Raw genomic sequence first — 27,960 nt, forward strand, 5'->3', positions numbered from 1 at the left:
TCGAAAAGGAGAAAAACATTCGTCCAATTACAACTGTGCAAAGCAAATCTCTATACGAATTTTTCTTCATAGTCAGGGTAAGGAAACTGTATACATAGGGCTGTTGAGTCTCAGAGTCTAAGCAGATGAGTGAAAAGAACTCCATAGGTCTGAATGGAATCGATATGCTATCCTTCGAAATTGCCTGGCATCCGGGAACACGTGCTCACCTACAGCTAATGCTGAAGGAATTAATGACGATATAATTCAAGGAACGGTTAACTGATCTAATATAATTTTGATACATTTGCTTGATTCTACCATCATTTGATACTACGACATAGAAATTCCTACGGAAAGGCGATTCTTGAAGATGAAAACAAATAAATAAATGGATAATCCGTTCCCATATAATTTCATGTATCGTGTGTAAAACTATCGAATAAACGCGAATAAAATTAACACTGTAAAATAACTCGAAGTATTTATGCGATTATCTTGAGAAAAATCCAATTGAACCATCAAACGAACTCACGTGCAAGTGACGTTTGCACGTAAATGTATAAAATGCCTATACCGAAAGATCAGAATTCTATCTTACAAGACCCATCTCTAAGAAAGAGATTGTTCAGTGTATACAGTAGCTACACTGCAAAAACAAGCGTGTTGTTAGGTGTGTTGAAACAACGCACAACACATCTCGCAGGTGTGTTGTTTTAACTAATCGTGTTGCAACAACACACAATACATCTCGCAGGTGTGTTGTTTTAACGAATCGTGTTGAAGCAACACGTTACGCCGTAAAATTTCGAACAACACGGCAATTTCCGTTTTGTAATTTATATAATACTGATAATGTGTGTTGTTTCAACACGGATGATTTCAGCACGGTTTTGGGAAGTTACTCATACTTATATGTACAATACATTTTAGAAAGTAAAATAAAATGGCAAATATCTTGTCGTCAATGTCGACCTAAACGAAATTGCCGTTTTATGATATCCAATATATTTGTGTAAATATTTTTATCCATTTCTTCCGTAAATTCACAGACTCTTTGAGCAATAGACGTATATACGTGCGGTGTGTCACCGCGGAATTCATATTTCTTTCGAGCTCTTTTAACGCATCTACTCCATGTACATCAGGACGCCTGCGAAAAATAAAAATGTAACAAGAGATCCCCTAATATTTATGGAAATTAATATAGAAATTCAAACGTACTCTTTATGAATCGTAAAACAGTTGGAATATTTTGACCGATTTTCAATTTGTCTTCGCCAAATTTCATTACAGATCGTTCTGAATTAGCACGTCGATTCCGCACATTTGTACTTGACTGATGTCGTACAATCCCCTGCAATAATAAAAGAAAACTCAATAAAGAAAAATTTAGCACATGACGGCTTTGACAATTGTAGTAACTGGAAATGCAAAGAAATGAAAACTTACACATCCATGGTCTCCGCCGCTGAGCTCTGGATAAGCACTAACAATGGCTTTTGCGTAGTTGAAATAATCATTTTTACTCAGCATGCCATTAGTGCGATGCAAAAGATCAGTTGCCCAAAAATACGTTAATGACTTTTGAGCAAGTAACATTCCTCCGTTGTTCACTTTTTGAACCAACTCCGGGGTCAGTTCTGGCAATGATGTTGGCGTTCCAACGAAGCTTGAAATTATGCTTCTTTTTTCAGTGAAGTCATTTGTTTTCAGTTTTTTAAATTGTCTGTTGATTGATTGGTTTTCCTGAAATTCCAAAAAATAAGCACAACAGTTTTATTTCTCAAAGCATAAAGCAAATCTTATGACCGTTCGACCTAATAAAAATCTCAGGAGTTCAAAACTTTCTTTACAATAAAAGAAATTTCATGTAAGCTTTCATCTTTGAGTACACTGAGTTCATTGGTTACAATAGAATATTCATAATTTTCTTAATGATTTTTTCTTGTCAGCGGTAAAAGTCTGGATCAAATTCCTTTCTCTGCAAAAAAATTTGGATCAAATTTCTTTTCTCGCAACAATTTTGATGAACTTTCTTTCTAAGTAATGAAAGTTTTGATCAAATTTGTGTACCGCAACAGTATTCATAAGATTTTTTTTCTTGCAGCGGTGAAAGTTATGGTTGAATTTTTTGTACAGCAGTAAAGTTTTGAAAACATTCGCTTTATAGCAATCAAAATTTTGATAACGTATTGATATTTTATTAAAATTTTGATCACTTTAAAAAGAATGTTTTCAAAACTCTACTGCTATACAAAAAATTGAACCATAACTTTTACCGCTGCAAGAAAAAAAATTTTATAAATACTGCTGCGGTAAACAAATTTGACCAAAACTTTTCTTGTTTACAAAGAAAGTTCATCAAAACTGCTGTCAGAAAAAAATTTTGATGCAAATTTTCTTGCGGAGAAAGAAATTTAATCTGAACTTTGATCACTGGCTTAAGAAACACTTATTAAAACTCATTGACGCAAAGAGATTTATGAAAAATCTTATCGCTACCAATGAATTAAATGTGTTATAAATTCTTTATCCTATTGTAAATCGTTTAGATTCATTATTCTACATTTTATATAATAAAACATCGAGATAATCTTACCTTTTCTTTCTCCTCCACACATTCACTTATTTTTTCTTGGGTTTCAATGAGAGAGCCGTCTTGATCGATAGCGTAGATCGTTGAACACGATAGAAGACTTTCGCCTAACGGAACAATGCAGGTTATTTCCAATTCATCGATTATTTCTTCCTCTGCTTCGATGTCACATAAAATGTTTTGATTTTGAATCAGCTTCTGTAACACGATGGCTTGATTTTCGATTTTCTTTTTCAGAAGCAAGTCGTTTTCACAAGCTTCGCGGATTTTTTGGATGACACATTCGGAATCACTCATTTTTTCGTTCACTTTGCAAAATTTAATTTTTTTGCATCGCTCTTCGTTTTTGCAATAAATCGTTTTTTCCATTTTTATGCTCGCTGAGTGGCACAAATAATAAGTGAATTAAACGTATGCGTCTTTTCGCCGACCGAATCGAACCGAATAATCACGAAAACGAGAAGCAAGTTTTCATCACATGGCCGTATGGTCTTAACGCTATAGGAGCGCAGACTCGAGCCAACTACAAACAAAAAGAAAAAGAAGAAAGAGTCTGGCTGGACAAAGGACGAAGACGAGGTTAGCTCACACTTACAAACGTAAACAATGTTTGCGTTTCGTATAACGGACTTTTTGACAACATTACCTCATGAGCGAATTAGTGTAGTGGGTAGCGTGCGTCCGTTAAGTTAGAGCGTGTTAGGTAGGTAGGTCGATCGAATCCCCCCTCGATGTATACGAATTTTTCTCAGAAATAATTCGTTTCCAAATCTTCGAACTTTGATATCCGAGGTTCACGAACGAGACGCATCCAGTAATTCTCGGTAAAAAAAAAATATTTTGTTGTATTTTTCGCCATTCTTGCGAGTGAATTTACTCGCAAGCCAACAACGCATTTCAAGTGTGCGGATATGCACAACAGCAACACGCCATGATATGTGTCGAATCGGGCGACAAAGAGGAAAACGCCTAAAACGTGTTGTAACAACACGGAAAGCCGTTTTTTTACAACACGGGAAACCGTTTTTTAACAACACGGAAATGCGTTTTTATAAAACACGATTAATATGTGTTGTTTTCATGAACAACACGGCAAAAAGCGTGTCGAAAATGGCGACAACATAAACACGCTGGAAACGTGTTAAAACAACACGCTTGTTTTTGCAGTGTACACTCCAGAGTACGATTATCGAAGATAACAGAGTAGGGTCGATGCACTTTAAGCGAAAAAGTCTTCAAACTGTGGTTTTCCAGCGGCAAGTAGAGGCAATGAACGACGAACTTTCGGAAAAACCGTTACAATTTTAACGATTGTAATTAATTACAATTACACATCCCTTGCAAGAAAGTTCGCTTAATCGTTACAACTATCACCACATACCTCTATTCCCTTCAAGCAAGCTTCATAATATTCCATTGTTTCACGCACGATTTCTGTCTCTGTGTTTGTTTTTAATTCAAATAACCAGACTGATTGTTTTAAATGGTGTTGTGTTTTGTGTTTTCATTAATGGCCTGAAAAAAAATTGCTGCACGAAAAAACACTGGCAGCAATAAATTGTCAGTGAAAAAATTACAATTAAAATTTAATAAATAAATATTGAGAGACGATATATTTATTTTAAATGACCAATTCATTGATTAATTATACAGAGTTCGATCAAGACTGTTGCTTTGTTTCTTCTTTTTTTTAATCTTTTTCTCTTTATTTTGCTTTTCTTGATGTTACTTTATTTTTTATATCAAGACATACGTAATACTGTTAATCTCATATTCCTACAATATTGACTTTACGCACTGTCTTCAGAAGTAATTTATATAGTGTAAAGTGTAAATAAAAGCAAGGCGTAGATGCGAGATAAATCGTCACTAAAAAGTCCAACTCAATCGAATACATGTAATATTTGAGATGCATCATTAATACTGTTACATCCACCAAAGTGATTTTCAAGTAATGGGAATTAAAATATAGGAAATACAATGTTCCATATTAGACTATAATTATATGTTGATAATACATTTGCCATAATAAAGGAATAATAAGTGTAAACTCAAGCATTGTTCCGTTAATTTCCGAATGTACGTCGTATCCCTACCATCTTACCAAATTACCAAACTAGCGAAACTGGAGTGGATGGAGCTTACATAGAGGAGAGTAGGGCAAAGCGGAACACCCTCCCGAAAACTTGGAACATTTTTTTTTCCATTGGAAATATGTATGTAAAATTTTGTTAGTCGGCTAAAAAAATGCTTCAAAAACTCAAAATTAAAGAAAAAAAACATGTTTTTTCTAAATTGATTTTTTTTTTTTAATCGATAATTAAAATGTCAGCTCAAGATAAACCGTAAAATAGTTATTAAAATGACAATATTGAGAAAGTAATAATGGTATGAATTAGTCTCATGAAAACCGAGATTATGACATATAAGCTTGGGAAAATCTGTTCAAACACAATAAGAAAAAGTACCAATTTGGAGTAAAACATGATTGAACTAATGTTTTAAATTCGGTTTCATGACACTAATCTTAACTAGGTTTAGACGTATTCACGTGAAACCCGTGTAAGATCGGAGATATTATGAGCATAACAAGTGCAGAAAACGATAAATTGAACCGCGCATTTACCAACCACTCGCCTTCGGCTCTCTACGCAGATCGCGCTCGTATACTCGCGTGAACATACATCGTGAGCCTTCGGCTCTTGTAGCAATTCCATGCGCGACGTAATCTTTTACTTTCCATACTTGTTGCATAAAATACTATTTTGCATAGATGTACTTTTGAATTATATCATGAAGTAGAAAAAGAAGTAAAAAGAATAAAAAGAAGAAAAATGAAATGACCCTAAAGCTTGAAGTCCACAAAATGAACAAAAAATTTTTTTAATTTTCTTTTTTTCCCCTCCCTAATTTTCAATTCGTAGTTTTTCATTTTATATTTATGAAATGATTAGTAAAATAAAAAAATGAATAATTACAAATGTTTTTTTCGTTCATTTATTCGTTCGTCAAGCTCCAAAGTTGTAAACATCGTATTTATAAAAAAGAGAAATAAAAAAAAATGAAATATATCATCAAAAAGTTATCAATTAGATTAAAGTCATTGATGGGTTAGGGGTAGTTGGGTAGATATTTGGTTGAAAATAGTTGCAATCAAATGCACTAGACACGATGCTGAAGTTTCCAACGTTGGAGTCCAACGAAATGATCTAAAAAACTGTCCAATAATTTCAGTAATTCTCCAATTTATTTCCAGTCGAATTTGTACTTTGTATTTTTTTTCAATCTACACAATTATGATTCGTGAAATAAAAAACTGATGGATAAATCATTTTATTTTCATTCATTTCGTTGGACTCCAACGTTGGAAACTTCAGCGTCGTGCACTAGACAAAATGTGCCAATTGATTAGATATTACAAGAAGAGCAGTACGATTAATTTTTTCTACTCGCAGTGCATTAGACTGAACTTCGCTAGCCAGTGTGTGTGGAAGATCTTTCTTCCTAGTTTTTTCATTGAATGATGACTTTTCGCCCTTGGAACCAAATTCGTCTTGGAAGGGCTCCAGAAATCTTTGATATATAGTAGAAGTACTTGTTTACGAATATCATCAGCATCGCGACGTGAAGAACTTTCAGCTAATTTAAGGGTATGGCTGCTGTGTCTCCGGATCAATGCATCTAGACCAACATTTCAATTGCTAGTTGTCTTTTAATAAATTAACAATTGATACCAAGATTCACTATTAGTATGATATACTTACGTATCACTGCTGATGTACTTTGTTTCTAGAATAAATATTGTTTACCTATCACAACAACTTTCATTTGAAGAATGAGTAAGAATATTTCAATACATCACGGGGTGATGTCGAATGACGCAGCTTTGGGGAGTTAAAGGTAATCAAAATGGTGTTAGGATTTTGCCCACCCTTCCAACTAGCATATATCGTGTTAGAGAGATGGAGAAATCTTTTTCTCAGCTCTCTCTAAAATTGATAGAAGGGTATCTTTTTGTTCTTCCTTATTTCATCTGCCTTTATATTCATTACAGATTTAGAACGTACACGTATTCGTCTATATGGAACTCTGAAAATGGAAATGAAATAAATCAATGCTTCTTTATGTACTCTTTCGGGGTCACAGAGAAACTCATAGTAATAGTGAGCCGCTCTACCCTAACGAATCGTATATAAGCGGGATGTAGGCATATATGAATAAAATCGAAAGGGTGGCTTTCGTGCGTATGCACGATTTTGGATTATGGAGTCATCACTGTCTTCATCAGGAGCTGATTTACGTTACGGTGCTGGTTTCTTTCTGCTCCTCTCTCTTTCTCTCTTTTTTTCTTCTCCCCCTTACTATTGCCATTGGTTCCGATCCCTTGATTCTCCGAGGGTGGTCTCGCCTCGACAAGCTCAATGATTCACAATGATCTCGATAAAAGCCCTCGAGCCGATAGCGAATTTGACGTTTTAAACGTGTCCCAGTACGGCTATTTCAGGAGGGATTCAAATTTGATTTAACCCTTTTTTTGTAGACTGTACTCCATCTGTGCCGGGTCTCGTATCTTATCACCGGTTTCTATGGACCTAGATCTTTTCGATATCAAGAATCGTTCATGTTTATAGCTGGTTGCAGGTTTTTTCTTTTGTTCTTATTTTTTAATGTATATCAAGTAAGTAAGTTCTTTTCTTTTTTATTTACTGCACTTCTGCTTCCGAAGTGTTCTTCAATATTTCAATCAACCCATATTTCATAAATATGTGCATATTTCAACCAGGAAAGAAAAATTCTTTTGTTTTTTTATAATCTTTTAAAAACTTTTTTATTAAAAAAAAAAAATTTGCAACAATTCTTTGTGATTTAAAAATATTTCCAAATGGACGGGATTTTCGCTATTTATTCTTCATTTTTTCCAAGATTTGTGGAATTAATTTTTTTTTTTGAAGATTCTACAAAATTTGGAAAAAAATCAGTAAGAAAATTTCTTGCAGCTCTACAATATGATTTGGGTCCGTGTTTTTTTTTTTTATTTTTTTTTTTTTATATACAAAAATAAAGTTTGAATTCTGAAAAGTTGCAGATTTCGATGTAGAATTTTGCGATTTCGTAGATTTACAAAAAAACATTTTTACAATACCGCCGGAATATTGCCGTTGAAAAATTTGCATTTATAAAAACGGATTAAGAAGATCCAAAATAATAAACCATGCTTGTGAAAAAAAATAATGCATAACTTTTTCTTTCCTTCAAAACGAGTTGAGGCTTTCTTGAGAAATTTGTTCAAATATACAATACAACAAAAAAAAAGAATTTGTTGCTTCAACAAAATTTCTGTTGCACTAAAACATGTAACAGAGAATTTCTTAAATCAACAAATATTTAGTTGATTCAATCACCCAAAACTTTTCTGAATAATCAAAAAATTCATTTTTTCAGTGCAAATATTTTAGGACTTTATTTCCAATAATAATATTATCTATTTGACTTATTCGTTTGACTATGGGAAGAAAATCGTTTGTCAAAAGTAATTGGCTTCTCTAACTTGGTGAGGACAGGTAGCTGCTGTGAAAATTAATAATAACGAAAGGTGCAAGTGGCATTTGGAAGAGGATAATTCGTCGACTGAGCCAACGAGCTCTGCTGATTTTCGCTTACTGTATTTCTGTATTTCGCATCATAGTTTCAGCTCTCGTTTCCTCCTTATCCTTCTCTTTATCCCTTTCGTACTATTGCGAGATGGTAAACAATGTTAACTCACATTTTTTTGTTATTTTTTCATGGGTTGTAAATGTTAAAATTTGCATTTGACTACTGGACTTTGGGCTTAATTTTTTGACTCTTTTCTACAGTATCCGAAATATATTTGAGAACATATGATGGATCACAATTATGATATTAAACAGTATTATATGATATTAAATGAAAGGATTGGTGTTACAACGATATAACATTTGAGATAATTAAATTGATTTCTGATAAGAATTCGGTAGATTGTTTCTGATGAGATAAACAAAAGAAACTGAATCTAGTCAAAAGAGTTTTAGATCAAACTGCAGATTCATTCTCTCCGAAAAAAAATGCAATTAAGGAAGTTGAAGCGACGCAGCGCCAAGTGTCCAAAAATCAAACTAAAATCCGTTTCTACCGGATTTCCTCGCGAATATAATCGAATATTACGCGAATATAAAAAATATCAAAAAATGTGATTTAATAGCCAATCCCGGCTGTGGTATGTTTTCGGACAGCAGATTTTTCTCATCAACGCAATGAATAAATAAAAATACGGAACAGTTTGCGTACGCCATGACAACTTTTGTCCGCCGGTCACAAAGATTATTTATCACAAATTGCACACACATTTGTCACAACCGAAGAGACCAGAGCCGGATTGACACTACTTTACTGCTCATTACGAAATTTATTCGTCGCGTTTTCAATAAAAATTAACGAAGAAATCCGGTAGAATACACGCGAGGCGTCTGACATGCGACAGCCACCGTATTCACTATAAATAGTTACACTTTACTATGGGAGGCGCCACTATCCATTTTGAGTTGGTCACGTGAGTTCGATGACTCTTCGATTCTTATTGAATCAACAATTTTTTTTTCTCATAATCAGCATGGAGAATAGATTTCAATAATTATATAGAATTTCAATAAAACGAGAGTCCATTTGAATTTTAGAATACTGAGTTCTAGATGAAGGTAATTTTCATGTTTAAAAATGATAAAAAAAAAAAGATAAAATTGTTTCACACGAATCACATGTGCGCCACATTTTTTTATGGATCTATGCAAATATCCAATGATCCAATTAAATTTATTGGAGATTCAATTGTATGATAGTAGGTTAAATCGAACCAACAAAGAATATTCACAGCCCGTGTCGTCACTCAGTTCTCCAGAAAAAAAAAAATTGAAACCACGTAAAAAAAGAGCCTTCTTCTTTGCATCGAGATTTTTGAAGGAATAATCTATATTATTATTACCGATATTCGTGCACTACACCCCCCCCCCCGCAGGCGGATTTAAAAAATTACTAAGTGAGTCATCTTCTTGCATAGCGTAACCTTTTATTTATTTTTACCACAATTTATTTACATTTAAAAATTCAACTCATCAATAACTATTGAAAGAATGTTCAATTGGAAGAACTTTCGAGAAATCGAGTCGAGCAAAACGATATCGACAAAGTGTCAAAGATGGTTTCAATTCCAAGCTGTCATTTTGACGGGACGAATAAACTTTGTTTTTTCCGAATTAATTTAGCCTCACAATGGTCGTGTTTCAAGAACCAATCGGAATCGCGGAAAAGTGATATCAATGAACTGCTAATTCACGCGTCACAACCTTACTTTGTAATAAAAGGGAACTGCGTAATATCATTTGAGACTACAAAATTTGAAAAAAAGCATCGTTGTAGAGGATTCCTTACAGAATAAAATAAATCATCTTGTATCAAAATCGGTGCAAAAATAAGGATTTTTTCTTTGCAAAATTTGGATGAAAAATTAACATTGCGGAGTTGGCATTTGCCAAACGACGATTTTGTTTTGATATGAGTCACGGTAACGGCCGAAAACAATTATACTTACGAAGTGATTTGATATAGGGGAGACCGGGGCAAAACGGGATACCTAAGGAAATATTGAACTTTTTAGAAGTTTGGGAAGCTGTCTATTTTTTACTCCCAAAAACTAAGAAATCTACTGGAATTCTTTTCAATTTTCAAAAAAAAAAAAAAAATCCGAGGCAAAAAGGGGTGCCTCTCAAAAACTCACGAAATTTTTTTTACTATGATTTTAAGGAGGCTCGGTCGCGAATGCCTGCGCAACAGAAAAAAACAATTTTTTATTATCTCATAGTTAGATTATCAATAATGACATGTGCAAAATTTCAGATGGGGTCATCGACCATTTAAGAACGAAAAAAATAGTGAAAGTTAGGATTTTTAACACGGGCCTTATGGAAGAGTCACTCTCAAAACGCGTGTCCTAAGGGATATATATGCACTTACGCAACAGAAATAAACAAAAAAATAGAGTATTGCTCTTCAAATCGTAAGGATTCAGAATATATCAAAAAAGTTTGGAGTTATCGACCTATCTAAAAAGATATTGAATCAGATGTTCAGTACAGCGCTGAAGTGCATGCGGGATATTTGAAGCATCGACTGTCTAACCTGGAATTTATGAAAAACACACGCACGTCCGGGCGTGTGTATACGCGTACATAGAGGCTAAAAAAACGGATTAATTGTATAAAAACGTCAAGTTTTATCAATTAACACAATTTATATACTTATTTTCCAACAATAATAAATAATGTTATATGTCACAGGTAATGAGACCGAAAAAAAAATCGTAATAGAACGTTGAGATCAAGTCATTTTCAGCTGTTGAATTATTTTCTCTATATTTCGACGTTGCCACTTTTTTGTGAGCAGGATCGTAATGTCAAACTGTACCTTTTTTTCTGTTATTTTTTTATTCATGTGTGACTGATTATTTCTATTTTAAATGATTAATAATTGTTTTATAATGCATTGTGGTAATGTAAATATGCGCATTTAAAAAAAAAACGGGATGCCCCGTTCATACACCCACAGAACCCGGCCCTACGCGACCGAGCTTCCTTAATTCAATGCACCTTGGGTGCATTTTGCACACGTAACCGAGTGCTTCCGACTTACCGCTGTAAGCGTTGAAAGTGATCTCGGCGCTTACAGCGCTCAAACGTAAGTCGAGCGCACGCTGTGAGCGCTCTCAGCGCTTACAACGCTCTAACATACGTCGAACGCACCCTCTGTAATTCAATTAAAAATTAATGATATGAATAATAACGAAGATTGCCAATGTTTATTTTGTAAAAAATTGTATTCTTTATCCACTGAATCGTGGATTCAGTGCTAAAATTGTGCGGAGCGGGCACATGATTCATGTGCAGGTGTAACCACACATGATGGTCCGCAAACATATATGTATCTGCGATTACCGTCGTAGACAGTAATCTGCGAAGCAGTAATTGCAGATATACAAATAATTTTTGTATATCTGTGCAAAAACTTTTTCACTTTGGAAGTGATGTAAAAAAAGAGAATTTGAAAAAAACGAATTTTTTGAAAAAAAAAATCCAAAAAAAAAAACAAAATAGTTTGGAAAAGATATGTTTCTTCATGTTCTTTTCGGACAAGTATAAAATTTGAAAAAAAAATGACAAAAAAAAATTTCTTTCATTTTTCGGGTATCCCGTTTTGCCCCGGTCTCCCCTACCTACAAGAATTATTAGTTATTTTCGAAAATTTTTCCTTTAACATTACCGTAATGATAACGCTCCAAATGTTTATTCAGATTCATGTAACTCTTATGTAATGTCCTTTTTAATCGCGACTGACAAAAATTAATATTTTTTTGGTACACGCAAGATATTTGCATAAATGTATTTTGAAAATACAGCTCTTCTCGTTCAATTGGTCTGCATCAGCAATTTTGCTCAGAGGTTTAAAATTTAGTTATGGAATTCAGCAGACTCATATTGATGGTGGTACAATTATTTCTAGTAACTAAAATTTCAAACTCGGTGTTGCGAAATTCTCAATCGAAATGTCTGAGAGCTGGTTGGATGTCGATTTGTTAAAGCAGCTTGAAAAAAAATCCCGAATCGAATAATGCCGCGTTTGTTTAGTTTTGCTACTGTTGGATAAATTGGTGAGTGAAGAAAAAAAACGTAGCGGATCCTCGAAAATGTGCGGTGGCACGTGGGTTAGGGTGATTACACGGGAGTCCTATCCCATATTGTTGGTTTCAGGCGGGGGTGGGATAAAACTGCAGGGGTTGGCTATAGAGTCGGCCTGCCGCAAGGGTGGAATTTAGAAAGACGAGTGAGAACATTTGAGAGAGGGGACCCGTGGATGGGCGAAGGTGGGGAGGCGAATACATTGTGAACAAGGAGTAAATACAACCGAGAGAAAAGGGCGTGTGGATGAGAGTCGATTCGATGATGCGTGAAGCCACACTGTCAACTCGCTCTTTCTCCCATTCCCTTTGATTCACCCTATGATAATAGAAAAGAAGAAGAAAGTGGGGTGGATGAAATATATGGATATATCTATGCACTTCTTTTATTCTATTCTCTTTTCATATCAGACTCGTGATTCAATTCGTCCATACGTCATTTTTTTTTTTTTTTTATTTTTTTTTTATCCGCTTCAACGGACTCTACACTTTTGAACTGTCTGGCGATAAAAACTGTAGCCAGATTACGATTGTACGTTTTAAGTACTTGACTCGTTATTACTAAAGATGGCGACTTTTCAGACTCTGAGTCGTCAATATAGTGAAGATTCATAGATAAAACGAATCAAGATTTATAGCAAAGAATGGAGATTCAATTTTGAATCTTTTTCGAAAACGAAAAACTTGTCTCGAAGACGAGTGCTAAAAACGGACAACTGTCATTGGACATCGGCGATACAAGTTCTTGAATATATCGCCATGGCAATCGGACGAATCGTATATTAATCTCCAGTTGGAGCCAAGAGTCGATGGATATGTGACACGCTTCGCATAACAATGGCCGCGTGCTTTCGCGCGCCATCTTCTCGTTCCTCCTTCGTCATGTCGCTATATTATGCCAGCCTTATCTCGTTGTACGGATCTCATTGTGACCGTGGTGCGGCCAGCTCACTCAGCTATTATGTTTATTAAGTTGGCCAGCGAACTTGTGCCCCCTGTGAGCGTGTGTCCCTTCGAAAGCTACGAGAGTCTGAGCGAGAAGAAGAATTTCTCAGGATCGTATCAAGACATTTACCTATGTATATCATACTCACCTTTATATTTATATATGTGTACTTGCGCGAAAAGACAGAGAAGGAAAGAGTGAGAGAACGATGGAGAGTAGGGGAAGAGAGAAAATGAAAGGAGTAGGAGCAGTAGAAAGCGAGGGTTGCGGAGGGTCGAGGGTTAGGAAACAGGGTGTATTGTCCCGCGCATTGTCTGCCCCATTGTGTGACATCACGGACCGATAACTGCCGATAAGGCAGCGCGACCAAAGCTACGTCCGTGTCCCCAGACCCACCCCCATTCTCTTCTCTCCGGATATATAAAAGAAACGATATATATGTATATATGCGAGCGTATTGTATTGTAGATGCGCCGGCTATAGTAACATTAATGTTGCAATTTTTATTTCGTTATACCTATAGATTGTATAGGAAATGGATATTTATTAATGAGCGGACATAAAATATTTGATTTTGCATCGCTCGAACATAACCACGCGTTTCATTGTGATATTTTTACCGTTTTTATTTGGAAAATAGCAAATATTATAATATTTCTCATTCTGCTTGGAGGTTTGGATCTTCCAAAAGCACCATCAGTATTCGTAACTTTTCCCGATGTTGATAAAAAGAATTTAGTTTATATTGTAACTACGGCTCATTATTGCGTTTTACATTGCCCAATGGAATTTTCATTAAGTCCCACAGCGTATTGAGATTCTCGATGTATGCGGCATGTTTCATTTTTAGCTATACTAATAGAATTAAAGGCTTCCGGCTAATAATCCACGGATTTTCTGTTTCAGACAGGCGAAGTAACGATCATCCCCTTATGTGTCGATCGGTAAGTGGCTTTGTAAATGACACCCCTTTTTGCTTATATATTATATATGGATATGTATCGTATAATAGTATTCATTGCCGATTCTCATGACCCCAAAGCTCACTAGCTGTGCATGCACGTGGTGGTGTAACTCGAGCTCACCGCGGGGGTGAGCCAAAGCGTTTAAGCTCTTGATCAACAGCGTATTTATAACTAGAGAGACAAGGGATGCTACGAATGGGGGAGGAGTATGGAAAAAAAAAAGATTCTGTATCATATAACACAATCGATGAAAGAGGTGGAGCAATGAATATTTTCAAAAAAAATACATGTTCATAAATAAATATACAAAGTTGTTGAACTTCATTGCGATAATGGGGAAAAAGTATATTTCCATAAATAATTTATAGAGATTTTAAAGAAAAAATAAAATTTGAATACTTGAAGATTCATTCAAAGGAGTGCGTCAAAATTACCTTCAGAATCGCTATAGAATATATAATTTTATAAAAGAATTACAATAAGAGACTTTATACTGAGACAAAAAAAATTGGTTCGTTAAAATTTGTTGATTCAACAATATTTTTGCGATATTTGATCTAGCAGAAATCGAATCTTACCGTGATCGTTTGATCTAAAAAATATTTTGTTGAATCAACAAATTCTATTTCTCTAATAGGTATGATAAGCGGATCCGTTTGACCTCGTTTTCCCTGCAGGCTCAAAGCATAGTCTTATGAATTAATGAAAATTGATAAAAGTTGCCACGCAGGTTTATGGATGCAGTGAAGATATTTTATCTGACGCAAGACGAGGATAGGAAAGGAAAGGGGAATTCGAATTCGTTGAGAAATTTCCTCATGGCTTTAAGTGGCCGTATATATATGAATAACAATCGAAAACTATAAGCCCGAAGCGTAATAACGCGAAGCTCTCCCTGTTTGCTGTTTATATGTGGCGCATCGCCGGTGGCCACCCACAGCGGCCGAACTGTACTCGTCTTTTTACGATCTCCCCGGGCCATTTTTATGTTAATAAGCTTTTGCGCTATATTCGCGTGATCGTACGCGCTCATAAAAGGCTCGCCCTGCTCCAACCCTTGATTCCTTTGAATTCTCCTCATTCTCTCTGCTTTATTTATTCGCAATCTTCTCTTCGAATTTTTATTCGAGGTAAATGAAATTGTTACCGCGTGTTTCAGAAGCACTTGGTACATATATAACTATTCACTTATTTTTCCCCTCACTGTGCACAAAAAAAGGCTTTTTCTCTCGCGAGACCACACGCGCCCAGACGCGAGGATGAAGGAAATCCGGGACAAACTGTTTCTGGGATCTTTTTCCCTCGTGCCAAGTATTACACTCGCTAAAGATTTTCTACCGCACCCTCGCGCATCTTTCCCTTATACTTTCTTTTCTTATTTTTTTTACGAGTTTCGATGTATTTTTTACGGTTGACTTTTTATTGCGTTAAGAACTGTATTGTCAGAGAAGGGAAAGATTCGCATACGCAGTAAGTCCACTGAAATTTGGTGTGTTTGAACGAGTTTTTACAATCGCGCCTCTATTGGATTCGTCAGTCCTACGAGCTCGACGCTTTGAAGCAATGGGCGGGTTAAGTATTCAGAGAGAAAACGTAATTAGCAAACTTCTTTTGCAAACGATTCGATTGTTTAGTTTTGGAAAGAGAGAGAGAGAGAGAGAGAGAGAGAGAGAGACCGAAAGAGCAAAAAGAGGAAGAGAGACAGACAGAAACATTATCCAAGGAAGGTAAAGGATGACGAAGCAAGTCGACGAAAAGGAAGATTACTTTTACGCACACGCGCGCACATATACACATCTCCATTGTACATATTTAGGAGCATGTACGCAATACAAATAGTAGTGACGTTACAGTTGTGTACGGTATACGTAAAATCCGAGCGTTTTGTTAGCGGCGCGCAAAAGATGCTTTTGAATCCTTAATTCCCTTTGAAAGTCTCATTCTGGCGGGAACGAGCGGTATTATTCGGCTGAATGACGTATTGAGCGAGTTTTGTATGCCATCGCGCGAGAACACTACGAAATATACGTGTATATATCGTACTTTTCGCGTGCTCATCTCGTTCCGCACGCTTTGTACATATACATATTTCGCTCTAAGCAAAAGTTTCCCTCCTTCTCCTCCTACTCCTCGTGTCCTCCCACCCTCGCCCGTTTTCGCTTCCTCTGCTCTTGTCCATCATAATCACCGTTTCGTTATAGGTTTCCGCGTTTCCATCTTTCTCGTGTTCTCTCCCCACACCCTGCTCGCCACCGCGCTTTTTCTTCTCTTCCACACCTTCATACCGCTTTCCACAAGTTTTCTACGATTTTCTCATTTTCTCTCCTTTACTCTCATCTCTTTTATAATCTTTTATCCTCGCGTTCAACATCCTCCGAAAGGGAGCGTACTTAACTGGCATGTCTTCTACATCCTTTCATCGCAGGTTTCCATATCATATAGGTAAATTTCGCCTGAGATGAAGGAGAAATTTTCTACTCCCTCCCCACTCTCCTCTCTCCCCACTTTTTCTCTTCATCTTTTCATCTTTTTTGGAATTATACCGCTGCGTATGATCACCGATAAAGACGAATCGCATTTAATTAGCGTTCATCAGATTTTCTACTTATTCATTCAGTCCTTTTCCAGTGGAATTCTTAGTGAGCGGGCGGAGAAGAGAAAGCTTTATGGGCGCCTGCTCTGCATGTTGGCGTATGGACTTTACTCCTTCCGGTTTATAGCTCGATTGTCTTTTGAGAATCCTGAAGATCGTCTTCTCCTCGGTCTTCCTTTCCATATTTGTACACTCAAGCTCGTTGGACACGATGTTCTGAAACTCTCCTCCCTCATCGTTTGGTAACATCTCCCAAACAGAGCCTCTCTTCGGGGCAGCAGATTTTCAAAACTCTCGATTATCAGCCAGCGAGGAGGAGCAGGGAGGTGACTCGCGATTTCAAGGGGGTGGGGCAAAGAGGTTGGCGCGAATGCGGATAAAAGGGCGCGTGTGTGCATATACGCGGGGACACGGGAGCGGGGGAGTCGAAAGAGGTTTTCATCAAGCTTCAGGAGTGGGAAACGAGAAGCGAGGGAGAGAGATAGAAAGAAGGCGGGGGGGGATGGAAAGAGTGACGGCGCAAGGCCCATATTCGTGCATTGTGGCACGTTCCATCGCCTTCTCAACTGAACCGAACTCGACTCAACAGTGGAAAGAGAAAAGGAGGGAGAAAGAGAGAGAGAGAAAACGACACACAATGGTCTCGTTGGTGAAGAGAGGAGGAACGAGGAGGTGGGCTAGGTGTATGAATAAGTATAACAGACAGACACTGGTACAGAGCGACAGACACAGGTAGCTCTCCCTCTCGCTCCCTCTCACTTTTCCAACCCCGCAGAGGCCGCCGCGGTATGTGAATGAGAGGAACCCATTTGATAACACGCCTCCACCAGCCACCCAGGTCCATTGTGTCGCTTTCTATTCAGCTGTTCTCTGTGCCCTCACCACTACCCTCTTCTCCCCTCTTCTTCTCCCTCCATCTCGCCTTCTTTCTCTTGCACTCTCGCAAAACCGTACGTTCCTTCGTCGAACCCCGCTTCTTCGATATCAATACGAAAATCGCACGTCCTTCTTCCCCTCGTCCCACACGGGGCATTCTTCCTCGAATGGGCCCATCTTCCCTTCCCCCGCCGAGATACCTTGTGAAACGACATTCGAGCTCATCTTTCTACCCAGCACAGGACATATTATTTTTGAGCCACCTGTAAACAGCTCAACTCGTTTTCTCCGTAACGTTAACGTTGATTAGATATATTTGTGCGTTTCTGAATTTATTTTGTCGTCGTGGACAGACGACGGGATATAGCAGAGCAGATGCTGCCGTGTTAACGAATCGACATCTATACTCGTATGTATACAACAGTTTGATTTTGGAGATCTCGCGTGGGGTATCTATCGGGTATAGCGAATGGAACATCCATGTGTTTATATATCTATGAACGAGGAGCAGTACATTTGCAGTAGGAGCGTGCCGTCAGGACGAAAATGCTCTCGCGCATATCCCAGAATGTTGTGCACCATCCAAATACATATATTCCGCAGTTATATATACACACCGATAACAATGAGACGGAGACAATGCCCAGGTACAATGCTGATGTTGAACTCGACTGATTTCGACGATTTTTGGACCCTTGCATGTGCACCGCCCATGAGTTTCTCTCTTCATCTCTTCCTTCTCTCTCTCTCTCTCTCTCTCTCCCTCTTTCTTGTTGAAAATGATTCCCGCATACGTAATCTCATTGGTATGGGCACATCGTCAAATTCAGCCAGAGATTCTCACCGTGTGTGTATCTCAGGGGTTAACATTGACTCTGATTTATGTTTCGAATCCTCACGAAAAAATGACTGAACAACTACTCGCATGAATGACCATAAAAATTGTCCTCATTTTCGGTGAGCTTTGAACCGAAATATAATTTTGTGCATCGGCATATTGGGATATGACCGAAAATATATTTCGTTGAATATGCCAAGAGGGGAAGGGAGCGTGAAAGAAATGGAAATCCTTTGAGCACCACTGGCTGCACCTGAATAGATACATTATGCCGGGGCGGCCTATTGACGGCCGATTGTTCCCTTAACAATAACAACAATATCTGAATAGTCGTGCGAGCACATCTCGCGCGCACTCACGCACTTCTGTCCAAACCTCTCCACCCCCCGCACTACATGGGATACGAAATCCACATGAACGAAAGAGAGAAAGGAAGGAAGGATAGGCGAATGGTCCAGGGAATGGGACTTTTTGCGAGGAAAGGTATGGAAGCCCGGTCAATGGGACGCTGATACATTTGTCTGCTTTTTTTTATCTCCCGATTAATTCATTGAATAATACTCCTTTCTGTATTTCTCAAACAATGCGCCCATGAATTGGCATCGAAAAGTGGTATTCCTAGATAACTTTGATCGACTTTTTGATAATCAAATTTGCAGCTTTATCTTTAATGAAAAACTACTCTGCGGACAGTTGTTTTTTTCTTATGGTAATCTACGGAGTTGCGCAATAATATTCAAAAATCGAACTTCATGTTCAACATTTTTTTACGGACGGTTGAAGGTGTGCTCACCTTCGAGAGATAACTTTCTAATTGTATACACAACGTTTCCTACATTATCGACCTTCCTATCGAGAACCTCATTCGGTAAAATATGTGTCCAATGATAAAGTAGATTTCTACGATTATCTTCTTTTCCAGTTATCTGTCTATGGCGAGACAGAGAATTGAACTTCAGCTACGGTTAGTAGAAATCGCTTCTATAATCTCGCCGTTGATTATAAGTTTTTAGGTACGCGATTAAATTGATTAAAAATTTAGTGAATTCGACCATATTTTGTTTCATTCAATCGAATGAGATTTCGTTTGCCGAGTAAATTTTTGTTTTTTTTCTCGGTTTGAAAGTTTGAAAATGGAACGGAGTTCACCTTTTTACGGATATTTACTAATTCAGGCGACGAAAATCAGCTGAGATAGAATAAAAAAATTCTTACCACTTACAAACGAACAGATTGAAGTTTAATTTATTCGAAAAATTTCTTAATGAAAATATAGTCGGTTCCATCATAAAGTAACTTTCCGTGCACATTTTTTCTTTCACTCCCTGAAAAATTAGTTGTTAATAATGAAAAGAAACAAATTTTTTAACAAAATTGTTTATTAACGAAGTAAAAACAACCGTCAATCATGAGACTGCCGATGCAATTCATATTTTTGTAAATTAATTAACAAACATTAAATTAATTAGAACGTCTAGTACAAAACGTATAGAAAAATATAATTTGTGTACGATTATTTTTATGAATTTTTTTCGTTCAATACGCTTTTTCATGTGATTATATCATTATAATTCATTGGACGCTCCACCGATAATTATTGTCGAATTCTCTCGTAAATCTCTGATATCGCTCAAATTCACTTTGAATCCTCGACGAACTTTACCGAGGGAAAAAAAAACATGAATAACGGCACTTCATAAATATATTAAAATCGTTAAAAATTCGCTTATTTGCAGCTCGTTTCCGGTTTAACGAAATTTTTTTTCTTCAAAAGTTTTTTTCTTTGGTAAATTCTTGAATAAAATTTTTTCTTCTTGTAAAAGTTTCGTGTAAAATTGATTTTTTTTTTTTTAAATCACGAATGTTTTTGGTGAACCGGCTGCCGCTTGCGATTTACCACAGTCTGGATCGTCTGTGAAGTTCAAATTTTTTAAGCGTTTTTTTATCGCGTTGTCACGGTTTGTGGGCTGTTCGACAACTTGTCGGTTACGGTGAATAGTTTTTTTAATGTCCGTATCTCAAAATAGATATGGGGAAGGTTCTGAAAAACCACAGTGTCCACAAATTCGCTGAAAGAAAAAATAAAATTTTAATTTCGAACGTGCTCAAATCAGGCGAATCGAAGTATTTTCAATCATCTTACCACTGGATAATCTTCTTCCAGCGCGCTTGCGCTCAATCGGTAATGGATGGATCTGTTGGTCATGTATGATTTCGTGTCGTTCCGTGGTATCGATGGACTTTTCAGATTCCAAGATGAATCGTGAAGGTTTTCAGCGAGATTGAGTATGTCTCGTTTCTTGTGCAGCTCCAGCATCAACGTCTCGTCCTGATGCACATAAATCGTTGAAATGAATTTTCACTACGTTCAAATTTTTATTTTCGAGCGCACGATCAGTATGAGGATCATTGTTTTTTTGTTTGATTTCCTTGAATTTTTTTTCGGATCAAAACAGGTCAGAATATAATGATACATTATTTTCACAAAAATCCTTCTGGATATATTTAATAATCCTGATTTTATATCCTATTTAATAGTCATGATGAAATGTATTTTGATCGTTAGTGAAGAAAAAATTCATCGTACGGTCGTTTCATTCTCAAATGATTTCGATCTTAAACATTTTTATCGAAAAAGTGATGCTAATTCAGAATGATCACTGTATTGCAGTGTTTAAATTATAAAATAATTTCTATCATGAAAAATCATATCTAAGAATTGTTGAATTCATACAATCTGATAAAGAATATATAAATAGACCGGACATTTCGATTATGAATTAATTTAAATAACGACGTTGCAGCACTTTAATCAATCGATATAGATACGTATGCTTGTTTTATTTTATTTGATTGTTTATGTGCATCATATCGTATCATATGACGAATTATGACGTTTGAGTATGCAAATAAAGTTCTTTGAAAATACATTGCATCTACCGATTGAATGACCCAAAAATAATGAAATTTGTGAACGGGGATGTAAGTGAATGAAGATTTTTAGCACCGAGTTGTTGAAAAATAAAATACTGTGAATAATTGTTTGTAGTGTTCAGTCGGTACACTGTAGTCGCTACAATCAATTTATCGGAGACCATATAAATGTTGTTGAAATCCTTTTTATTCAATTTCAAGATTAACGGTTGCAGGAAGCTTTTCTTGAGATGAGAGTAATCTCAAAAATTTTTTGCTTGTGAAAATTGTCACTAAATTTATCAATATTAAATATAATAGCCACGATCGGTTTAGTTTCGGGTCACGTTCGTTATTACGATAAATTTATTTTTATTCGTAGTGATTTCAGCGTCAGATTTTTTGTTACCTTCGTCTCATTAATGCCACGAATTTCTTCGGTTCATAACATACGTTAAGATGAATTTGTTTTGGCTCATAATCAACGCTATGTTGATAAATTTATTTGAGTTGTGACAGGTTCACAATAGTTGGTGGAATAAAATTCAGATCACAATATACTCGTATCAATGATAAATTAGCTTTCGTTGAATTTTCGATGATTCTGCAACAGGCTAGAAAGAAAAAATGAAGAAAAACAATTTTCCAACCTTAGATGAAAGCTTTGGCGAGTGGTTTTCCGGTGTTTCTGATCGCGACGATGTCGACGACAGCGAAGGAGTTATGCTATAAGTTGACGAAATTGTCGATATAATCAGGCTGCTTATCCCGCTCGACTCGCTCTGGTCACTCGGTGATACTGTACGCATCGCCCGGCCTCCTTCGTTTTGAAAACCTCTACGACACAAAGCCATCAATCCACGAAAATCATTCTCATCGAAACCCGCGAGCGCTAATGCTAGAGAGAGCGCCATTTTTGTCCAGTTTTTCAGCCTCGCGGTTCTTCGGTCTCCCTCAATAATCTATCGATAGAAAAGTCGGCTTAGTAAAAAACAATTAAAAAAATCAATTTTTATTTTTCCTAATAATTCGATCGAATCACAAAACAACTAATTTTTCGACTTTCTTTGCTAAGATGAACCGTATATTCGAGTGATTTTTTTTACACAATATGTATGATACAAATTGTGTAATTTTGAATACTAATTTTTAATTATCACTCACTAAATCACACCTTCGGGTGATTTGTACTTTACGGGACAAACTTTTCCACACCAGATTTGAGATAGTAACACAACGCGTTTCGTGACATCAACAGACAGACTAAAATTCTCTTCAACGTTCTCGGACACCTATTTCTTTTACATTTAGACACGATTGTATAGATTTTCGGTAGGATGGTGCTCGCCGTACAATCGGCAGACATACGACCTTGTATTGGCTTTGCCTCGTATTTCAAATTTATACGAAAATTCGATTACAAATATACGCTACGAATATACGCCATTCTTTCAAATAAATTTCGAGTCATTTCTTTCAGCTGTACCAAAGATGAGATATTTAAATCGACGAATGCAACCTTCGGATTCGCATTCAAGCCAAAAAATCGCACCTTTTTTTTGTATTTCACGATATCGACGTAAAATTTGCAGAGTCGGCGGGAAATCTATTTTATCGACTGCCGACTCGGCGACGAATGGAACGAACTCTTACTTAGTTCGGTCGGTATGGAACCGTACGAAGCTGTCGGTAACGAAGAAATTTAGCCTTCCCACTGTCGTCAAGTGCAAAGTTGAATAGTTTCTTGCGTGTTTTTGGTTGCTGGTAAAAAACGTTGTTGTAAAGATTTTTCATTTGACCACCAGGAGGTTCATTCAAATCTTTGCCCGAACCTCTTTCGCATTCTGCATTAATGAAAATCGTCATTCGAATTAACCGAACGGCGGCTAACTTTTAGTCGATCCTGAATATAATTTTTTTTTTCAATTCAAATAATAGTTTTGTTCGATTCTCATGAACGGTTGAGCGTGTAACTGTTGTTGCATATTCGATACTTTGTTTAATGAAAAAAGTTTCCGTAATCCACGATTTTCTTCGTATAACATCTGAACTCATTGACAAACTCGTGAGCTTGTCTCGGTTTCACAAACACATTGCATATGAAATTCTAACAAGTTTAAAACTTCTCTTCTTTTGGGGCGATGAAATTCCTTTTTTCGTCTCCGGTATAATTTAAAATCTTTTTGTTTTCAATTTCAGTAACGCGGAAATATATCTGATTCAGACAACGCGTTATGGGAATAAAAAATCAGGATATTATAGCCGCGGATTCGAGTCAAGTACGCGTTTATAAAAAAATGTTAGCCAAAACAGCTAGACGAATTAGCATCCCTGAAGTTGAAGATTATTTTTGGAAAATGAAACAAAAAAGCATCCAAAATATTCTCAAGTCGATAGAGAAATTCAGTCGATCAATCTAGATTCGTTGGATCCGACCGATCCGATACCGCGTTGAAGGTTAAATATGTTCTGCAAAATATTTCGTCCACTCAAAAACAACATAAAGCGTCCATCGAACCTATGACGGTTGTCCTGAAAATTCTAGCATTTATTACACCAAATAAATCGATTTGAGTGCCTCTCGTTTAACTTTTTTGAAGCATTTTTTCATGTGGTTATTGAATCAATTACAATCAACCTAAGCATGATAAGGGTTAACCAAGTTTAAGATCGAATCGGTAGAACAAACTCAAATTGTAAGATTTCTTATGAGTTAGAAATAATAGCAGTTATAAAAATAACAGAGGAGGTATTTGTACAGCAACACAATATTTCTGGTTGGAAATTGTTGTTGAAGCGCAGGATCGAATAAAAATAAAGAAGAAGCACCAAACCGATAAAAATCCACATAACGATAGATTTAAATATAATAAAATGACAAACTATCACGATCCCAATGATATAAAATATGAATAATCGACTTAATCTCAAAGCTTCGCAATCGCATTAAAAAAAATGATGAAACAACTGGAATGATGTTTAAATAAGAAGAGAGAGGGAGAGTGAGTGGGTGGCTGTTTAACGTGTCCTGGTCGAGGCATCCGGTGGCCCTAGCAACCGCACATGCGCCCTTATGGCACATGCGAAGCCGAGGCCTTCTCTCCCAGGTGGTTGGGGATTGGCCCCGGAGTAACACCCCCTCATAATGGGTTCACCCGTCCGAGCGCGCGAGGCCTCCCGCGAGCTCAGTGGAGAGAGATACGAGCCGGGTATAACCTCCGCGAGTGGCCTGTATGTGCTCGAGTGCGAGACCCTCCGAACGGTCCAACTCGCACGAGAGAGAACGGACGAGAACGAGGTGGAATCCCGCGAGGGGATGAAAGAGGCCAACGGAAGCCATATTGATTTCCCTATGTTTCCCCAGTGTTGTTACTATAGCGCCCGCTGAGGGCGCGATCGAGTGTGTATTTGTACACATACATACTGCGATATGTAGTACATTCCCGTATGTATAGTGTACACATAATATATTTAGAGTTGGTATGTACCGAGATCTGAGACGTGTTTCATGCCAACCCTGAGCAATCTTTCGTTTCTCAAATTTTCTGCAACATCTTCCGCATCTTTCATTTTCATCTCTCTCTCATATTAGATCTTAGATCGTGCACTAGTTGTTCGAATCAAGGCCTATCGACGAAGGTCAATTTCGCTATTCGTCTTAACACATGGAATTGTGTACGCATCGTCATCTGTACAGGACCGGTGCATATCAGCATCCCTCCGTATTTCAGCATTCCAAATGCTTCGACGAACCATCGATATAGAGTTTTCCGCACACAAAACAAATTGGAGAAATTTTATATATAGTGCGTAAATGGAAAGCAGAGAAACCGCGGTGAAATGGAGAAATGATACAAAATAAGAAAAATGTGCCAAAGGTCACGAATCGTTCGATTTCATCTCAGATATTATACTCTTGCCCTTTCGCCTGAGATAATTTACATTAAAATGTACTAATATTGCCAATTTTATTATTGAATCGCGTGATAAGCTATCATAAACAATCACTTCGGACTTGTATATATAATTACGTAAAATAAAGGAGCTCCAGAAGAGTGTATTCCATCAGCCCGAAAATGATGAGTGGGAAGGGTGGCGCGTACGCCCTCAATCAGAAAGGGAGAACGTTTTCGACGACCATTCATTTTCTCCACTTTTCTTGGGGCTTCACTCGACCAATATAGTATATGAACCTCGAAAACATGAAATATGAAGGTTCCAACGGAGCGTGCGCTCTGACCTCCAGATTCACGCGGAGTATATCCGTCTACACCATTCACACAAACGCTTCGTCTCTCTCGTCATTACCACGTCACAGGGTACCCAGCCTTGCGAGAAACACTGTAAAATCTCCTGAAGATTTTCCCTTTTCCTGCTCCGCGTTTTGACCGAGTCAACACACAGTCAAAATATTAATAGCCGTACCCCTGACACACGGTAGAGTTGAATTTTAATATTGTAAACTTTAGTCCTGCAGCCATGAAAACCAAACGAAGCGTGTGGCAAAACCTCCATCTTGACATACATTTGCACATGAATCGTGCGGAATTCACTAGGCCAACGTATAAAGTCTTCAATCTCCAAGACTTCTCACTTATCATATATATAGTCTTAGCCTGACGAATGACGATCGATACATGAAAGTGAAGCAGTATATTGTTTTACGTGTACTACTTTTTCCTATCCATGCATAACTTATTTTCAGAATTCAAAAGTTAAAAAAATGAAAATGTGGAGATTAAAAGAAAAACTAGGGTTTCTTGCCCATTATATCGTCGCGGAATCCTTTGGCCTCCGCTTGTGTATTTCGAGTCGGATGATTTTCAAAAAGATCTAATTTCTCATTAAAAAAAAAAAAAAAAAATGAATCTGTTTATTGGTCATTCGAGTTTATGGAGAATGGCCAAATTCCGTTGTGAAGAAGTCAAGGAAAAACTTGATCAAAAGATTTTTTAATGGCATTTTGTTTTCACTCATGTTTGACAGGATTTATTGAATTTTCTGAGGTTAAATCTAGATTAAAAATAGCTAAAAGTTTTTTGAAAGATGGTTCTCTTTGATTCCGAACGATTTCACTGGCGAATTTATTTCTCATAGTAACGTGTTTAATGAGGATCAAATGAAATATGAAATACTGAACCGAATATCAGTAGGGAATATAACACACCTGGGTGGTCCCAGTCAGGGTTAGATCTGAAACGGCGTATCAAACCAGGCGTATGCACGCTTTCCCCATATCAGCTGCACACTTTCCCAGACAAGCGCTCATCATGCTTCTCCACTCTTCTCGTCCTCCTCCTTCTTCTTCTTCATCTCGATGCTCAATCCCCTTTCGTTATCGTGCACAAGTCTCCGGACTCTCGTTGCGAGCAAGCGAGAAAGGCCAATTTTGCAGGAGATTTGAGAATGAGACAGTAGTTGTAATATGGGAAACCTTGCGGTTGTTACCCGATGATGCATGACTCGGTAATAGCTGCGATACAACCAGCTTAGGAGAGGCTTTTACGCTTGTGTTGCCTCAAAGATTTTATATGCGTCTATGCTTCGATTTCTCTGAACTGAAAAGGGCACTTTTTCTTTTTGTACTCTGCCTCACTCCTGTTTTCATTGAGGCTCATCGATGTACGGGCTGAGTGGAAAGAATCAACGCTCTCGGTAGACGGACCAACCTTGGGAATGATCGCCTGTTTATTTATTCATCCAGTTTAATGATTTCAATAATATGCCTTGTGCAAAAAAGTGAGCCGGGAATGTCAATATTTTACATTTTCGATTAATATATTATAATGTTCATTGATATGGATCTGTAAATAAATAATTGAAAAACGCTCGGCTAGGCCGGAGCTCGGACGAACTGTCGGACAAACCGAATCAAAACGGGGCAAGTCAAAGGAAATAACTTTAACGGGGTTGAGGAAACGAGAGAGATTTTGAAAACACTGTAAAAATTCAAAAAACAATTCAATGCACAAAGTAGTTGTTTATTGAAGTATTAACGTTTTATTCAAACATGCTTAATTCAGTCATTTATCTTTTTCTAACCGAGAGGTTAGATTATTTATTTTCCCTGATTTGTGGAATTCCAACTTTTTCAATTGTATGAAAATCTATGCATTTGGGAGATTCTCGCTGGAAATTTATTGCCAACGAGCGTCTCTCGTATTCCCAAATTCAACGGTTTATCCTTTTATTAATGGGTCCCTATTAATTGTCTCCGGACTGCTCTTCCTCTCAAATGGAAGGGAAAAACATGCCAGATAACTGTCCAAGAAAGATGACAAAACCAACAACCAGATAAGCACGAATGGAACAAAACGATTTGGCGCTTCACACATAAATTACTTCCGCATTCTAATAAGTTTTGGAAACAATCATTTTGCCTGCCCTTCTGAACGGTCACTCGGTTAATGTGTCGCTATTTTTTCATTATTAATTTATACATTATATATAGACAAGCAGAATTCAGTCGATATTTAAAAAATTTATTATTTGTAATGTCGAATTAAATA

At 37.0% G+C, this 27,960-nt stretch overlaps 2 protein-coding genes across 4 annotated transcripts; both read right to left on the bottom strand.

The window, feature by feature from the left end:
* Positions 1-622: 622 nt before the first annotated feature.
* LOC122418500 (uncharacterized) lies at positions 623-3,666 on the bottom strand. The gene is made up of 5 exons (XM_043432746.1): positions 3,225-3,666; positions 2,582-3,101; positions 1,432-1,728; positions 1,204-1,336; positions 623-1,132 (listed from the first exon to the last, which is right to left on the bottom strand). Exons 2-5 carry the CDS (start codon positions 2,945-2,947, stop codon positions 1,110-1,112), a joined length of 819 nt encoding a protein of 272 aa, XP_043288681.1. The 5' UTR covers positions 2,948-3,101; positions 3,225-3,666; the 3' UTR covers positions 623-1,109.
* A 16,249-nt stretch (positions 3,667-19,915) lies between these two features.
* Positions 19,916-22,769, bottom strand: LOC122418501 (uncharacterized). 3 transcript variants are annotated; one of them, XM_043432749.1, is made up of 4 exons: positions 22,667-22,738; positions 22,102-22,413; positions 20,682-20,867; positions 19,916-20,607 (listed from the first exon to the last, which is right to left on the bottom strand). In XM_043432749.1, exons 2-4 carry the CDS (start codon positions 22,363-22,365, stop codon positions 20,557-20,559), a joined length of 501 nt encoding a protein of 166 aa, XP_043288684.1. In that variant the 5' UTR covers positions 22,366-22,413; positions 22,667-22,738; the 3' UTR covers positions 19,916-20,556. The 3 variants fall into 3 exon arrangements, with proteins under 3 accessions (XP_043288684.1, XP_043288683.1, XP_043288682.1); XM_043432748.1 differs by having other exon boundaries at positions 19,917-20,607; positions 22,626-22,769; XM_043432747.1 differs by having other exon boundaries at positions 19,917-20,607; positions 22,616-22,769.
* Positions 22,770-27,960: the final 5,191 nt, after the last annotated feature.

The sequence above is a fragment of the Venturia canescens genome, chromosome 11, assembly GCF_019457755.1.
Source record: "Venturia canescens isolate UGA chromosome 11, ASM1945775v1, whole genome shotgun sequence".
Lineage (NCBI taxonomy): Eukaryota > Metazoa > Arthropoda > Insecta > Hymenoptera > Ichneumonidae > Venturia > Venturia canescens.